The sequence below is a fragment of the Varroa jacobsoni genome, unplaced genomic scaffold (genome assembly GCF_002532875.2).
Source record: "Varroa jacobsoni isolate VJ856 unplaced genomic scaffold, vjacob_1.0 contig00183, whole genome shotgun sequence".
NCBI classification, from domain to species: Eukaryota; Metazoa; Arthropoda; class Arachnida; order Mesostigmata; family Varroidae; genus Varroa; species Varroa jacobsoni.
In genome coordinates this window covers 83,382-101,442 of record NW_019214424.1, presented here as the reverse complement: position 1 = coordinate 101,442, position 18,061 = coordinate 83,382, and the positions used below count along the sequence as shown (strand labels likewise).

The window sequence follows — 18,061 nt, the reverse complement described above, 5'->3', positions numbered from 1 at the left end:
AAAATATCTTCCGTGTTAGGTTGTCAATTCTTCTTCGTTATTTCCTTTATCGGCTCGCTGAGACCCTCGACGAAATAACGACCACAATACAAATAACGCTGACAACAAGAAAGCGTGCCCCTACAAATGGTTCAAGTGGCGTCTAAGTGGTGGAAGAGGAAAGCGATCTTCCGTGGGCACTTGCCGTGGGTGATTGGTGCCATTTGACGCTGAACGGATCTCAATTGGTAGTTTATTGGTCCTCATAACAGATTCTGCCATTGAAAGAAAAATGTATGTAGATACATGCACGCACCTTTTGACGCCGCTGCTACTTAATGGGTTGCTTTTTAGCTTAAATTTATTTCTATTCAAATCTATGTCTGCCATTGGCGGACTTGAACCGCTAGCTTCCTGCACATAGTGTCAAGGTAATCCTTCTTAGGCTGGTTGAACCTCCGTGTTATATGTAAAATATAGCGATTGCTTAAGCAAGCAAGTTCCATATGATCGTATTCTATTTTCTTTTCAGATAGCTGCTAGTTGCTACTGCTTTTGTCTTTTAAAATCCAACGCAAACAAACAAATTAATCCTTGTAAACAGATTGTTTACGATGGCCTGCACGAAAAAAATATTCTTGTACATCCTAGTTAGAGAAAATAGCCTATTCTTATTGAAATAAAAGACAAAATCCAATCAATTTCAATATTGGCCCCTTTTTACACTTTTTTGAGTCGGCGCGTCATAATTTATTGCGCCGTTAGCACAGTCGATTTGTGTGGGGGTTATTTTCTATTTTTTTTTTGTATACTGGAGAACGGATCTCGACGAATGACGCGCGATGATCAAGTGGTGGCGCGGGCAAACGCAAATCGGATTATGATCCGGCTCGTCTCTACCGATCTCCTTTTGCTTCTCTCTATCTCCCTTGCGTATCCTTCTTCTTCTGCTGGTCCCCTCTATCCACGATCCTCTTTAGTGGGGGCCCGGTAATAACCGCCCGCCGCTGGCTTCGTCGGTGGGCCGACGGCTTGTTTGTCTGCTGGTTTACTCTAGCTGGCGGTCCTGGTGCTTCAGGGCTATGAGGAACGTGGGGAGGGAGGGCAGGGGGTGATGTATGTGGTGCTTCTGCACTGCTAAGATAGGCTGCTCTGATCCAATTAGTGTTTAGTTCACGGTGAAACAGCTGGTAGTAACGGAAGCTAGCTAGGACTGCCACGGCGTTAGTCGTGAACCCCCTGGGTCGTTGGAGATTGCAATTAGATTCCTGCCGATGAATGGTCCTATGCCATGTCAACACAACATTCACCGATTCCCTACTCCCTCGATCTAAACGATCTAAATGTTTTTAGTGTAGCATTCACGTTAGAGGTAGACGAAGAACGTAGACGAATTACGTATAAAAAACGTATAGAATCGACGTGCGTCTGATGTGAGTAAAGTCCTATTTTATGGCATCACGGGGTAAATGATGGGAACACATTCAAAGACGTGTAGGGCTCATCATGCATTATTAGATACGCTAAAGGTGAGTTGCTTGAGTTGATGCGTGTACATAAAGTTATAAAAAAGGACCTAACAATGGTAGAGCGATAAAGTTAGAAAAAATTATCCAACGAGTCCAACGAGTAAACTGATGAAGTTTCACTGGATTCGTTCACGTTTTTGCCTTCTACAGGTCTGGATCTTATGCTGGCAGACGAGGCCCCCGTATGTAACCTTGAGGCGACATGCCCAACACCATGCACCTGCAAAGCTAACGTCGTCGATTGCCGTGACAAAGGACTGACCGAATTGCCGCACTTCTTTCCGGATGATACCACTGAAATGTATGTATTTATATTGTGATGTTTTTTTCTCATAAGCTATTATCGATCCGTATGACGGGTTGCTGCCACAACGTAGGCTAGATCAAATACGTTGCTTGTGATCTCAAGATTGAATGGTTACGTTACCGTGACACAGTTTATATAGGTCACACCTCATTGTTATTTCAGAAATTTGCAAAACAACCGAATTACTGAACTCCCTGCCAGGAGATTTGCCAGTCTACGCGTGCTTCGGAAGCTGTAAGTGTTTATATAGATTCATTAGTCAATTGTGTATTATGTCACGAATCATCTATAAGAGGCCTTCGAATATTTTATTTATTATATCAGTTGAGCGCGGTAATTTGTAGCAGGATTTACTGTTAAGTGTGTAACGTCGCAGGAATTTAGTAGTAAGGGAGCACCCTTTGCTCCGTTATTTTTTCTTTCATTTTCGCCAGTTGAAGGCATAGCTAGAAGGTACAATTTGCTCAGTTGGCCACATTTTACAGTCGATGTAAACGTTATACGGTTTCAATCGCGTCGTAATCAATATCTATCGTCCGTCCACCTACTCCCAGAAGATACATCATGACTGATGGAGAGACAGTGTCTATGCTCTTGTATGAAGCTTCCTTATGTGAAGAAAAATCTCTAAGCGGAGTCATTTCTAACTGCTTACCTAGACAGTCATCCGTGGGCATCGGCAATAAAGAAAACCTTCTAGAAACAGCACCGAAGCTAAAAAATGCCTGCCGCAAAGGCCGCCATGTGGCCAATATTCGAGGAATTTTAAATATAGGCGATGAAGGCGATCGACAGTTTACTGCAACAGTGATGACTCTCCGAAAGTGTTATTTGTTGAAAGGTCCATTTGTACGTTTTGAGTGTTCAAAAACCATCGTAATAAACTTGAGCCGTACGGAGAAAACAAAAAATGCTATATTCAATACGTTGAAACAGAAATGTTATAGATAAATAGCTGAAAGATAATATTGGTCTGTACAGGTTATTTATATATTTTTTTCAGTAAAATAAATTTTCTTAAAATACCGCTGCAGTGTTGAGGCTGCTTTTTCTAAATATGTTTATCTAAGTAATTTGCCTCTGTATAGGAATTTGCTTTAATAGATACCGAATTGATTAAAACCTGACACGAAAGCAGTGAAGCTGACAAGGTGAAGAAAAACTGACAAAAAATGGTACTTGGATCGTTATAGTGTATAAGAAGCCTTTCCATTATACTAAGCATTGTGACGGGATTTAACAACAACGTCAATTTAATATGACAGTTCGCCCTAATCGCACAGGTGTTAACAGATAATTATAATAATGACGATTGCATCAAATAATCTGAATAAAAAAAAAACGTATAATTGTGACAGACGTTGTTATTACTGAGTACCATTTGAGGATAAAGGAAAATCTGGGTAGGCGTTGTATCGTTTGTCTAACGCCAGCGCCTATAACGGGCATAAACCAAAAAAATCTCGCACACGATTGAATTACCATGTTTGCTTTGTTGTACGATTGTTTGTGTTTGCAGCGATCTGACGGGCAATCACATTGGCAAAATCGATCCCGAAGCCTTCGAAGGATTGCGAACCCTCACGATTCTGTACGTATTCCCCTACAAATAATCCTAGTCTTACCGGTATAGCCGATATGGCACCAGAATCAGTAGTAGTATATGTAACAGATGTTCAGCTCATTGAATAATGGAATCAGGTACAGATTGGCTTACATTTTTTTGGCTTTTTTTGTGTTTATGCGTATAGGGCGCTGTACCGAAACAACTTAACAGATCTTCCGTCTGGCGTATTTGATGGACTCACCTCCCTTCAAGTGCTGTAGGTGTCATTTTTTGCTATATATACAATAACTATTTTTTAACGTTTTACTGGCCACATGTAATCAGAGGGACCCCTTATAGCATGTCTAGTTCTTTAAAAAGAGTCATGTGTCCCGTAAAATGACGTTTTTAGAATACATTTAATAGAGTTGGTGATGTGCTTAGCTAGGTTATTTTTAAGGACAATGATAAAAGGTCGTCTTGTCATCATGACGCTTCCAGCCTCCTAAATCGTAACCAGCTCGGGTGTATACGCAAGGACGCGTTCCGGGATCTTCAAAACCTCAACGTGCTGTAAGTAAAGTAGAAACAGTGTTTATATACCGCTATAATAGTGTTTGATCCTGCTGCTAACTTTCTATATTCCTAAAATTAATTCCAGTATTATTGAATGCGTTTATTAGTACCTTTCTGATAAGGCATTACTCTTTATAATTACTGGCGGTTTTTTTCTGGCCAAGCGACTTCGAATTTAACGGTGTTCTCGATGCATGCTTGTCGTATATATACATACGGTTACCTAAACACCATCTCTTCCTCTTCAGGCATTGATAATAGAATAAGGTAAAATCTAAACTCGTAATTTTGTGTTATGGGATCATTAAGCAACCACTTTATTAACTCCTAATCAATATTATTAATGTTTCCTCCTTTTCGTTGTCATGGCAGATCCCTATATGATAATGCTATTCAGTCCTTAGCGGACACCACGTTCGCCCCACTGGTCAATATCCAAACCGTCCATCTAGGCAAGAACCCGCTCGTATGTGATTGCAACCTCCGCTGGTTATCACGATGGATTGCTTCGTTCCAAGAGGATACTAGTCAGGAACAGGAAGAAGAACAGCTAGGAGTCGAGAAAAGCGATGCCCGATGCGAGGCCCCCAAGCGTGTTGCTGGCAAAAGGCTCGCTCAGCTGGTTGAGGGCAAATTTAAGTGTAGAGGCGCTGAAGAGTTCCGAACCAAGTGCGTAACTATGCTGTTCCATGTAATCATAATAAACGTAACAAACTGTGGTAAACATAGCAACTCTAATCGATCTGTTCTAAAGGAACTGTCCAACAGGTATCCTCCTACCTTATGACAGTGTGACCACACTGTACAGTTTTGTCACAGTTACTCGATAAACAGTGATGTAGCCTGTTATGTTACAAGGGCTATAGTCATTGAAGTGGTATTTTGAAGTAATTGCTCTTTTACGCGTACATTGGATTCAAGTGCTTTTCTATCGTTAAATAATCCAACACCGAATCGTATATGGACCCTTATGGATGACTCTACGCAGATTCAAATAGCTTACGCGCCAGTTTTGTTTGTTTATCTCTAATATAAATTTGTAGCCGTGACAGCTTGTTATTGTTTTAATGCATCTCTTAGGTATGCGGGTGAATGCCGATTGGACAACGGATGTCCGTCGGGCTGTGTTTGCGAAGGAGCTATCGTTGATTGCTCGAGGCGTGGCCTACACTCGATTCCCGATGATTTGCCCATGTTCACCGAGGAACTGCGACTTACCGGAAACTCTATTGAGCGGCTTCCTTCCGAAGCTTTCAAGAACCTGCCTAATCTTTTGAAGGTCGATCTTAGGGACAATCGTATCAAAGACATTGACGATAATGCTTTCTACGGGGCTGCACAAGTAACTGATCTGTAAGTAAGAATAGAAACATTGGAGAAATAGAGGACCAAAGGAGTGTGCTTACTGTTATACAGATTCAATGTTTACTTCTACAAAAAAAAACAATGGAAGTTATCATCTTAAAGCGTTTTCTTTTCTTACTGTGAATTTACGTTCACGATGCGCCAAATAAAATAAAACTCTTTTTGTAAAGATGTTTTCCTTCACTAGTTAGAACACAACCTAGGAAGATGTTGTGCCTCGGTAAAACAGTTACAAATATAATGTGTTCAATTATTTAGGGTTACCAATATTCACTTATCTCTAACTACCATACCTCTAAGGTTTCTCTAAATGAGTTGGGCCATGCGACATTGTAGAAACCAGCTGGTTCAGCTTAATTAAGGTACTAGTCTCTCAGTTCAAGATGGTGCAGCGTCTTAGATCCAAATGAACACTTCCTCAGGTAGTTAGGCCCATGCTTTAAAAATATAGAAATAAAGAATTGGGCCTCCCACTATCGTTTCACTAACAAGCAACAAAGATAGAATACTGTTAAGTGCTAATAGATACTCATGTAATTTCCCGGGGTCCTGTTTCTATTGCAGACTTTTATCGGACAACGAACTACGACACGTCCGGCCGAAGATGCTGGCAGGCCTTTCGTCGATCAAGAACCTTCTGCTCAGCTCTAACCAGCTTGTGTTCATTACCAACGACACCTTCTCGGAATTGCCTTCTCTACAGCTACTGTAAGAACAGTTCCTTAGTTTGTAGCTTGAAAAGTACTCAGCGTACCTGTGTGAGCTGCGAAGCACGCCCTAATGAGCGTTCGTGTATGAATTTCATAGTTTTGTTACTATCGGTATATAGTACTCAAAATTAATTTTCGTCCTAATCGTTTCGGAAGAATTATTGGACGTTGAAAAGGTACAACGACTTCTTGCAGATGGTTTCCTAGCGATCCCTTTAATAACATAAGAAAAATAGTATGTAATGCGCTAGGAGTTTAGATTTTTCGTATCATATATATATATATATATAATATGTAAAAGCTACATAGTATCATTTCTCTTCATGTTTGCTGATCACCGCTCTGCGATCTGATTCTTATGTCTTCGATGATTGTGTTCGTCAAGGTCCCTGAACGACAATAAAATCCGTTGCATTGCACCGGGCAGCTTTGTAAGACTACGCAATCTTCAGACACTGTAAGTGATTTTGCTCATTTCTAGTGCGTCAGTTTCGATTGATAAGTACTACACAGCGAAACGTGACGCCTCTACGCGAACCTCTCTATCTTCTATTGAGGGCGTTAACGTGACAATTAATATAAGTAAATCAATTAGGATGAGCTTTTCCGTACACGTTTCGTGGTACAGGTGGCAGGTTGCCATTATTATAAAAAGAAATCGACATCGTAGACTTAAAAGACCGTGAATAGAATCGCTGGCGAACGTTCTTTCCTTTCTGAGATTTCTGCCCACGGGCCAGAACTAGTGGCAATCAGCCATTTCATGTATACATTAATATGTAGAAAGAGCGTAAAATTACAGATGCATGCGGTTACGCGTAACGACCGTGCAGAGGAAAGACAGTAGTAATCGAATCGGTTAAAGATTTGTCCTATGACTGCATAAAGTGTGCAAAATATGTTCTTCAAAAAAAGCTTCGAACGATAAGTATTAATAGGAAGTGTATTCCAACTGACCTTTTCTTATTTCATTTACTTGTATGATGTATCATCACTTATGCAGTAACCTGATGGCAAACCCATTAGTGTGCAACTGCCATCTGCGGTGGTTGGCTCATTGGCTGAGGGACACGTCGGTAACGGTTGACGGCCCAACATGCGGAGGAGGTCCGTCAGACCTCAAAGACTCACCCGTTGCAGACGTCCTGGCTGGTGATTTCATCTGTAACCGAGAAGATCCCGATGAAGAGGAGTGCGCGACTGACGGCGTGTGTCCTAAGGGCTGTTCATGTAGCGGTAGTGGAGGCCAACAGGTGGTAAGATGTTCGAGACTTAAACTCAATTCAATACCAAGACGAATTGATCTTGCGCTCACACAGGAGCTCTACCTCGATTTTAACAACATCGATGAAATCTCGCCACAGTTAAACAGCATCTATGGATTAACTAAGCTGTAAGTACCAAAAGGTTTCGCTTATCTTAGGGAAAGATTCTAGGAAATCTATGATTTTACTAATGCTACAACAGTCTGTACTAACATACGAATCTCAACTACAGCTGATTCAATGGTCTTAGCTTGTAACCCTAAAGTACGTTTCTTTTGCAGGGATTTAAGCAACAACAAGATCACAATAATACCCAACAACGCGTTCTCTAATCTCACCAAACTGAACGCTCTGTAAGTTCCATTGGTTTATTTTACTTACATATTTATGAATAACTTCCTGTTAATGGCTAAATTTATCTGTGGGCTTTGCTCTTCCTTTATGGGAACACGTAGGAATAAAGTGTGTTGAGACGATACGTTATTTGAAAGTTAGCTTTTCTGTTTTCGGTATTAGTAGAACGGTAATTATTATATAAAGTTTCAATATGAATATCATTAGTGTGGTAGGTTGGCACTTGGACAGCTTACATGTATAGCTGAAAGGATCTGCTAAGATGTTTTATAAAGATCTGTCCGTATTAAGCGTTCTCGTTTCTAGGTTTCTAGGTTTACAGTTAGCGAATTATGCTACTGGTTTAAAGTGGTTGCATCCTACGTCATTAGTCGTTACCACTAAATGCTATTTTGTTCCAGGGAAACGTCGGGAATTTTTAATCGTACTTTTATAGACCTTTTTTTGTAATACATTACAGTAAGGCATTATTTGAACAATTGGTCGCTTAATCTATGAAACGCTTGCATAATACTTTTTCATTTGCCAGCAACTTTAGCCTATCGCTAGATAAAAAGAACTGAAAGTAGAATAGATAGTTAAGAGATAACATTGAAAGGAACCATTACTGTATATTTATTAAGTGTTACTAATATGTAACTTAGTGTATAGCGTGCACCAAATAAAGAGCAAGAAAGAAGTTTTCCACGAAAACGCCGTCTTTTATAGCACTGTTTATTCATCGTTCATATATACCTAGTTTATAAACGTACAGTTAACCTGGTGAGTGGAAATTTTCTTTTAAATATCCATTCTCGGATCATTGAAACGTTTTTTCACACGTGTTCTATGAATTGTGTTCTTCTGTGCATTTCATATATTTCTGATCTGATCTGATCCACTGCTCAGTACAAATGCATTTTGCGTACAAAAAGTCCGAGGCAGAGGATAGGTCTTCAATAAGAGTGTAACCCCTATAGAAGACGATGACAGACGCACATAAACGTGGATTGTATTAAGCAACATAGTAAATTTAAGTTAAGCATAGTGATTTATAATGACGATGGCGGCGAACTGGTGATAGAATAGAACTAAAGAAACAAAGAGGGATAAAGGAAGCAATAGTGATATCTAGATAAATTCTGACTGCTTTCAAATCGAGTAGAAAAGTAAAGTTCGTACTCAGAGTAGGCTTATGAGATAGATGCTAGTCTTGGTAAGGAACAATGTTGAACCTTTGGAAAGCGAATGGGGTTATACTAATGATCAGTCCTTCTCCCAATCTAGTTCTATGTCCACACTGTGTTTTGTTCACCGCCTGTTACCGCTTCTGCTATTCCGTCTGTTTTACCGAACCAATCAACTGATTCGGTCTACCGTTCCTCTATTCCCTTTCAGGATCCTAACGAACAACAAGCTGCAATGTATTCAGAATGAAAGCTTCCGAGGACTAAAAAATCTTCGAGTGCTGTACGTATACTGTTGATATATCAGCAAATTAGTATAGGCTAGTCTAGCGGGTTGATCCCAATAAGCAGAAGCGTGTCTTTAAGTGGCTTCCTTATATATATATATATATATATATATATAGGTATTATAACGATTAAGGAATTCAAATTTAAAGTTTTGTATTCGAAAATAGGAGTAATGGAAATTGGCCTCTATTTAGGCGTTTATATATTAAATCTAAGTTGTCAGAAGTTGGAAAGCAACGTGTCTCGTTTGCGACGCTCGAGGCCACTAAACGTTGACGGCAATGACGAGAACCGACGGGACAGATGACTCTGCGATGAATAAATAGTGACTTGTTAAATTATAAAGTTCATTTCGAGTTTGTACAGTAGAGGCATGGGGCATGACGCGTGAACGGCTCGCTTCGTAGCTTGGGGCTCATAGTCGAGGTTATTATTTTAATGTATGTCTGTGTGTGGCAGGTCCTTGCACGGCAACGAGATTTCTATAATGCCCGAGGGCTCGTTTAAGGACCTAACCGCCATTACTCACATCGCTCTCGGATCCAATCCGCTCTATTGCGACTGCCAAATGCGCTGGGCTTCCGACTGGATCAAGAAGGACTTCATTGAGCCTGGCATCGCCCGTTGTGCCGAACCGCCGCACATGAAGGACAAACTTGTCCTCACTGCACCATCGAACGCCTTCGTATGCACACGTAAGTCTGTAGCTTCAGTTGCAATATTGTAATGCACTAGCTATCACGCTATACTATTAAATAGAAATAGGAAGAAATAGTTAAAGAGGTTGATTCAGGAACGTTTTTTTGTTTTTAGGATTTCCCCGAAATGCTTTCAACTACGAGTATAGTTCATCAATGCACAACGTATTAAGGTGTTATCATTTTCGATGCTTGTATTAGAAAAAATTAGCTCAATAGCAGTCTTCTTTGTACGTGTACCAGTTTTAGAATTTACTTAGAAAGGAAGAGTGTTTTTGTGATTAAATTTACGGTAATACACTTCCTCGGAAAGTGAGCTCTAGTTTAAAAAAAAAAAATCATATCGTTCCTATTTTAGATAATTTTGGTGAAATAGGATATTACAAGATTTGTTTTTGCTGACAGAAATATATAAACGAGTCAAGGGCGTGCAGGTCTTTGATCGCAGTCGAAGTGACCTTAGTCACTAAAAATTTTTAAAAATCGTTCTGACAGAACGTGCTCCGGCGCATATTCGAGCCAAATGTGACGCGTGCTTCACTTTCCCGTGCGAGAACGGCGCCACGTGCACGTCATTGGTTATGCGAAAGTATGAATGTAGCTGCGCCCCTGGGTTCCACGGTGATCGTTGCCAATACACGATCGACGCATGTTTCGATAAACCCTGTCTCAATGACGGACTCTGCAAACCACAGGATGCTGGCCGATTCACTTGTCACTGTCCGGCCGGTTATGAGGTTAGTACATTAATTGTGATATATGCATTAGGTGCAGCATCTCGCATCATCGAGGGCGTTCTTGAGAAGTACCGAAAAGAGCTGCAGCACATACAAGTCACTGTAGAATCACTGTGCCATGTCGGCACACTTATTAATTAAGACGATGTCATTTTGTTCTTCTGCTGACTTTTCTGCAGGGCTCTCGTTGCGAAACGAACATTGACGATTGTATCGAACATCGTTGTGAAAATAACGGTACCTGTGTCGACCGCGTCAATGGGTACAGTTGCTATTGCCCAATGCCCTATACGGGCGAGTTCTGTGAAACAAAAATGAACTTCTGCACAGAAGATTTCAATCCGTGCGAGAACGGCGCTGAATGCATCAGCCACGAGACGCATTACACTTGCGTGTGCCCCGTTGGGTTTACCGGCGTTAACTGTTCGTCGAATATTGACGACTGCGTCGACAACCTTTGTGCAAATGGGGCGACTTGCATCGATGAGCTCAACACGTACAGGTGCCTCTGTCCGGACGGTTATTCCGGTACGTTTTGCGAGATAGCACCAACAATAGCCATGATGTACCCTCGCACATCACCCTGTCAAGAGCATGACTGCGTTCATGGGGTGTGTTTTCAACCCGATACTGATGGGTCAGACTACGAATGCCGTTGTACACCAGGTTTCACCGGCAAACGATGCGACATCCTATCAAGTGTCAGCTTCCGAGAAGAATCGTTTGTAGAACTCGACACGTTGGCCACCAGGCCCAGTGCCAATCTCACTATACAATTCGCTACCGCGCACAAGTTTGGTATTCTCGCTTACGACGGTAGTCAGGAGAAGGGGCATCATCTGGCCGTTGAGTTATTCAAAGGACACGTTCGGGTATCGTACGACGTTGGCAACTATCCGGCGTCTAATGTGTTCAGCTACGAAGAGGTATCGGACGGTGCATTTCATTCACTTGAGTTGTTACTCTGGGGCCGAAACCTGACGATGCGGGTAGATGATGGCAATCCACGAAGCATCGTCAACGACGGAGCAAACGAATACCTCGACCTGGATGCGAGCAATCCGCTCTATATCGGTGGCTTGCCTGCAGATCGGGCTGAAGCAGCCGTGCGGCTATGGCACCTCAAAAATTTCACGTCCTTTGTCGGCTGCATGCAGGGCGTGTTTATCAACGAAGTGTCGCAAGATGTGATGAATGCACGAAATAAGCAGCGTGTCTCACCTGGATGTGCCGCCCACCTAACGCCAAATAGCGGCCGAAATAATGGCAAGAAGCCGTGCGATGACCACCAGTGCGTGAAGGGCAAATGTCGAGAGACATCTTCAACTTCGTATGACTGCAAGTGCCGACCTGGATGGAGTGGGCCTTTCTGCGATCAAGGTTAGTACAAAATCAGACTCCAACGTTCACACTTTTCTGAAGTAGTTATCTGCACAGAGCACCTATCTCTCCTCCGATCTATCGGACAAAGCTACAAAAAGGGTTAACTAAACCTCAACAGTCAAATAATAATGCCTCACCAATTTATTTTATAGAAACTGCCTGATTAGAAAAGAAAGGTTCGGACACAAATAAAAATTTGATTTTTTGAAAAAAAATTGATTGATTTTCGTGTCTGCGACATTCGCTATGTTTTCGTTAAAAGCCCTATGGCGAAATGTTTTAAGCTAAAAAGTTATATTTATCTAATTATCCATAGCATGTGTAGGATGTGGGAGACAATAAAGATTTCACGAGAAAACAATTGCTTCTATTAATTTCCGTGTTACTGCCCTATAGCACCGACCTGTCAGAAGCAGCGAACGCACGACTACGTGCGTGACGAAAACGGGTGTCGTTCCGCCAAGAAGGTGAAGAACGCCGTGTGCGTTGGAGGATGTGGCGAGGCCTGTTGCCGGCCTGTGGCTCAGAAAAGTAAACGGAGACAAGTCAAAATGGTTTGTCCAGAGAACCCAGCCGGTGCCTACACCAAAACGGTCGAAATCATCAGAAAATGCGCCTGCACCGAGCGTAATTGCGACGACATTTGAATGACATATATAAATATACTACTCTAAAAATTACGTAGTTGGTTACTACATCCATAAATACATTATAAACGAAGAACAGAAAAGTACACTCGACCACCTACTCTACATGAAAGTGTGGTACAGAAAAATATATATGCCTCTATGAGGTTTAGAGTTGATCCCCTCCACCCCCCTCCCCCCTTCAATATCCAGTCCTGGCTTCAATGAACATGGGATGGACATCCTCTGAACAGTGCGCTGTCAAATGGAGGAATCAAATGGAAGGGGGCCCGTCAGTGATTTCAGTAAGAGATGGAAAGCTGTAGTTTGTATGCTCGCAATACAAAAGGCAACATTTGATGTCTTTGCGGCTCGAGAAACATCATATTGGCATCCTAAAGGACTTTCATTCAAGGAATTGTTGGCCCTCATGCTAAAACACTTGCGAAAGTATCTTGCAGCGTCTTCTTTCATATTCGAGCTTGACCGCCTTAGGTAGCGGGTTAACAAACTACCAATCAACCCACCTTTGGTAACACATTCTCTGCTCTCGATGTGTGTATGTGTGGAATCAGATTGTGTTGTCGGTATCCATTTAGGATCCAAAACAGAAGTGATTACTTTGTGCTAGATGATATTGCGGATCGCCATACAGGGATCACCAACTTTTCCTCTCTCAAGTTCTCATCTCAAGTTAATCTCAGGGCTTCGAGCAGAAGCCAAGGTAGAAGATAACTTATAAAATTACTTGGCAGGTGACTCCATATGTTGGCCGCTATGTTACTATATGATAAGCATCGATTGAGTTACCTGACAAGACTCAGAATAACGTTAGTTTACATAGAACAACTCACTAATACGTCGCATAGACATGATGTTGTTTATTAATAAGATTGCACAGCACCGAGGTAGCCCTTAATGATACACAAACCAACGAAGCTTTCTCATCTCAGGCTTATCTATCTATAGCCATTATCGTTACCGAAGTAAATCATTGTTTGTACTCAAGTAAGCTAAGCACAATAATCTGTACAGGTTTAGAACGTTAAGGACATTATGATTCGGACGCCTATTGCGAAATAATTGCTATTGAACATGCATGCCCTGTTCGTCAATGCCGATCAATGTTGCCAAGGTAACTAGATGTGCCCTAATTAGGCATTACAATTTTTTTGCCTAACACACTGTACATTCGTGGGTGAAATTGTTTTGTTAGTAAGTGCAATGCATAAAATCTTGATAATCACTGATAATTTCAACGATCGGCAACAACCCCATACTGATCATAATGTCTACGCGCTTTCCTTAAGCTGCTTCTCCTGACTGGAAATCGGGCAGTTTGAAGCAATTATTTTCCTTAGGATCTTTGTAGCGTCCTTGTCGCAAATTCTCTGGGCCGGTTTAAGTCATCATGGGACAGATATTTCATCTATTAACGCAGACGATCATAGATCTCCAGGGTTACTGCTGGAGATTCGTATAGTACACACGAAAGCACTGCTACATTCTCGAAAGGACACGACCTTTGCGCGAGTTCTTCAACCTTTTCAACTGTCTCAAAAAGCACACGGAGACATCTTTGTGAGAAGGAATTCTTCCGAAGGAAAATATCAACTGCGCTTGAAGTATATCTCCGCCCAAGAAATGGAGGCTTTCGACCAAGTCGTACTATAGTCATCAACATTTTCTCATCTCCAATCGAACATCTTGGACCCATTACAATTCCCAAGGTTAGGTCTGCTAATATACGTGGGGTTGTAAGTCTCCATTCGTATCCCGCTATCGATCTACATTTGGCTCGCGGAGAGTTGTTATTCATTAACAAACGCATGTTTATCAACAGCCGATAACAAACATTTTTTCGAACGCGTACAAAAAAGAAATTGTCCTATTGTGTATTCTAAACATTCTTCTTCTGTATTCCTAGCCTCTCTGCCATTAGTGTTATTACATGTATATATACAAAGCAAATATGTTGTGTACTATTATTTATTCGTATATATACATGCTATTTATACTCTCGGTCTACACACACTGGACCGTACTGCATGCGTATCAATTTTCTATCATCCTGAATGTTCACACAGACACACATTGAAAGGGCATTAGATGAAAACACTATCGAACAGATAAATTTTCTAAGTAGAAAAACGGTCGGTCGACAAAAATGTCCATATACCATAGCTGAAATGTATAACATCATACTTAAGAGAGCGTAGAGAAATCCGCTTTAGAACCAAACGACTTTCATAGGAACGGCTGATATGTCATACTGATGAGATGATTTTAAAAAAAAAATAAAAATTGTATGTACCAGATGCTAGAACAGTAGCAACAAAAAATGCGTGTACACAGGCACGCCAAGTAAATATTTCGATCTTTATTTCCACTTTGTTATTGCTATTACTATAGATAGATTATATTGGTTATTATGATTTATATGATCTGAACTATTGATGTTCCATATTATTTGCCTAAAAATGATTAAAACAGACACACGAACAGACACACACACACATATATAAGACAGAAGAATATCTTCTTGTATATAACACAGTGGAACTGCTACCTATAGCGTTGGCAAATGTGGGGTGGTGAGTGAGAAAGCGGGAAACATGATAAAACAGATAATTGGGGTTTGCTATGTGCTGGACATGAAACAAAGGGATTTTCGTGGTGGTGTGCGGAACACGATGGTGATGATGACGGGAGTGAGCATTTGTATTTTAGCTTGTCACTATTAAGGCCCGGACAACCACGATCATGTAGTATGTAAATGGCATAAATATATATGGTGTTCGGGATAAATTGGGATTGAGTTCTATCTAAGTATATTTGATCATATACAAATATTACCAAACGTTAGACTGGTAGCTTAAAAATTAAAGGGCCCGAAAAATTCAGACGGAGATAGCCATCGCCAGCAAGGACGACCCCGCAGGCGGCGGATAGCGCCCACTTTAAAACGGATTCTAATCTGTGCGTAAGAATTCCGGTAGAATGAGAAATGAATTTCTAAAGCTCTTGCTTTCACGCCGCCAGGTAGTCCAGATGGAACTGGCTTGGTTCTACTACTAATAAATGCTGGTGAACAAACAAACAAACAGGTCGCTAAAATATGTCCCAGTTTATTTTGAACACCTGTATACCTATGTATTTATATGTGGCTCACGTTCTTCGATATACTATATACCAAGACATTAAACAAATGAACAGATGGATAGAAATAAACATGATGTAGAGAGCCGTAATAAGAAGCACTGCGGAAATACATCGAAATCGAATAAAATGGAGGCAATAGCACGGCTAAGTTATCGGTCAGTTTTTCAAGAAATGCGAAAAAAATTCGGTGATGTCCTACGAATGTCCGAAGGCTGATTGGAACCGAAGAGAATAAATAACAAAGACCGAATCGAAGTGCCGCATAGCCCGTCGAAGCAGTGCAGATAGATTTAATTTACTGAGTGGTTAATGAGGATGATATTGTAGGTGGAATTGAAATAACAAGTACGTGTGGACAACAGATCAATGTCTTGATACTGATGGATAAAATAAGATATTACTGACATTATTATTATTATTATGGTACTACAAGAGTGTTGACTTATGAGGTACATGTAGCCTTCTGCGAAGACATGATTATTATATTATCAGAGTGTAAATTTAAAACATGAAATAAAGCTGGTCTTCGGACATGAGTAATTGAAACAAGCTAGTGTTCTAAATGCAGTAGGTTATATACGCGGGTAGGTAGAGCTATGCTACCTACTTTCGATAGGTATGCACCAACGAATAGCAATTTTTAGACCACTAGAGACTGCATCAACACAGCATAATTCTTATTGCTAATATCTTTTGTCCTAAATGGTCTCATTTGTTACTTAGATAGGACACTATTTTTGAATAATTTTTAATCAGCGGATCCTATGTTGTTATGGGAGTAACTTGGGAGCAACAAATAAAGACTCAACAACTTGGGAGTGCATGGGAAGCTTTATTCCGATATTCCATCGGTAAAATTTAAAATTTACGTTATTGCACACGGAATATTCATTGTTGACCTTTAGCTCCCTAGTAGCCGATAGTTACGAATCAGAATTAATTGTGTCCCACAAAAGTTTGAACAACTAACTTGATCTTCTACATTCAAATAATCAGGATAAATAAGATAATCCATGATTCTATTCCAGAGACTCAGTAGCTATATATATATATATATATATATATATATAAAATTTTTTTGATAGACATTTGTTTTGAAGACATTTTTTGATCTTAACTGTTGTGCATTCATTCGCTACTCCTCGTGGCATATATAAACCAGTTAACCCTATAGTGCAACGACAAAGCCGCTATGACGAAGAGCAATGCGTTTTTTTTTTTTAATTCAATTAAGTATCAACTATCATTTAACCTCTATGCGCTGGACGAACTTCCGTGCGATAATAAACGTCTTGGACCACTTCAAGTCGACAGTGTGCCACGTTGCAAATCGGCGTAGCACGCGACTACAGAAGAAGCAGAAGTGATGGAGCGTTTATTATACCAGACATTTTCCAGAAAAGTGACGATATCATTAAAAAAGTTTATTTGCATGTTCTACAAACTCCTGTATAACCACGAGTAGCTGAAACGTTTTACAACAAAATGGCGTACAGCTCGAAAAAGCCGATTGGTGAAAGGCCGGCTGTCCGAGAATGTTCTGTTATGAATACATACGACTACTATAATAATTATTAAAGTGTTATCGTAACTAGCGGCCAATAAGTTTCGATATGACAACGTTAACTTGATCATTCGTGTTATCGAGGAGACGTCGGCAAAATGGTAAAGAAAACACTCACAATGAACAATTTCGAATCCACACGACGAAGGGTGGCCATATTGAATATGCGTGACTGTCAAAAATGACACTTCTAGAATTAAAAACAATTAATATGAATAGATCTGGTACCGCGTCCCATATATTTTCATTCGTTCTTCCGAGCTTCACACTGGCCACGTTGAGGGCTAATCTTCAATGGCTTACTAATTTTTTCTAATTGAAAGGTAAAATTATGACTTTTATCCACATAGTTTATAAATAATACAATAACATGAATCATCGTAATTGATACTATTTAACCGTGTGAATACCTTTTCCAACGAAGTAGTTTTTTTTTCTTCTACTAGAGGGGCCTGATGCTAATTTCGTCCTTATTCTAATGTATTTATTACAGTTTACGTTACAGCTGGTGGTGTCTGCATTTTTGAGCTTTGACCTCTTTAAGGAGTTGTTTTTTTTGCAGAAGCCTCCCATGTGTACCTATGACGAAGCTATAGGAGCTGATGTAGGCTATATTTTTGACGGAATTTTCATGGAAATTTTTCTTCTGACAAATGCCAGCCCGAACACTTACATGAGGGTCTCTGTGAGAGGAATCGCTTCTGGTATCGGTCAGAAGTCCTTGATCACCTAAATTGAAATTTCTGTAGTCGATATAGTCAACAAATTTCTATTAAACGATTAAGATCTTCGGTATAAAAAAGGCC

The 18,061-nt window shown here is 40.5% G+C and overlaps 1 protein-coding gene across 1 annotated transcript in view; it reads left to right on the top strand.

Moving 5' to 3' along the window:
- sli (slit guidance ligand) overlaps positions 1-16,240 on the top strand; it is a 71,394-nt gene extending 55,154 nt beyond the window's left edge. Inside the window, exons 8-23 of the mRNA XM_022851373.2 lie at positions 1,659-1,809; positions 1,978-2,049; positions 3,335-3,406; positions 3,567-3,638; positions 3,863-3,934; positions 4,310-4,606; positions 5,018-5,290; positions 5,867-6,010; positions 6,398-6,469; positions 7,016-7,405; positions 7,559-7,630; positions 9,009-9,080; positions 9,545-9,780; positions 10,279-10,520; positions 10,700-11,900; positions 12,300-16,240. Coding sequence (XP_022707108.1) covers positions 1,659-1,809; positions 1,978-2,049; positions 3,335-3,406; positions 3,567-3,638; positions 3,863-3,934; positions 4,310-4,606; positions 5,018-5,290; positions 5,867-6,010; positions 6,398-6,469; positions 7,016-7,405; positions 7,559-7,630; positions 9,009-9,080; positions 9,545-9,780; positions 10,279-10,520; positions 10,700-11,900; positions 12,300-12,550 — 3,689 coding nt within the window. The 3' untranslated portion in view covers positions 12,551-16,240. The remainder of the gene's footprint in view (positions 1-1,658; positions 1,810-1,977; positions 2,050-3,334; positions 3,407-3,566; positions 3,639-3,862; positions 3,935-4,309; positions 4,607-5,017; positions 5,291-5,866; positions 6,011-6,397; positions 6,470-7,015; positions 7,406-7,558; positions 7,631-9,008; positions 9,081-9,544; positions 9,781-10,278; positions 10,521-10,699; positions 11,901-12,299) is intronic.
- The last annotated feature ends 1,821 nt before the right edge of the window (positions 16,241-18,061 follow it).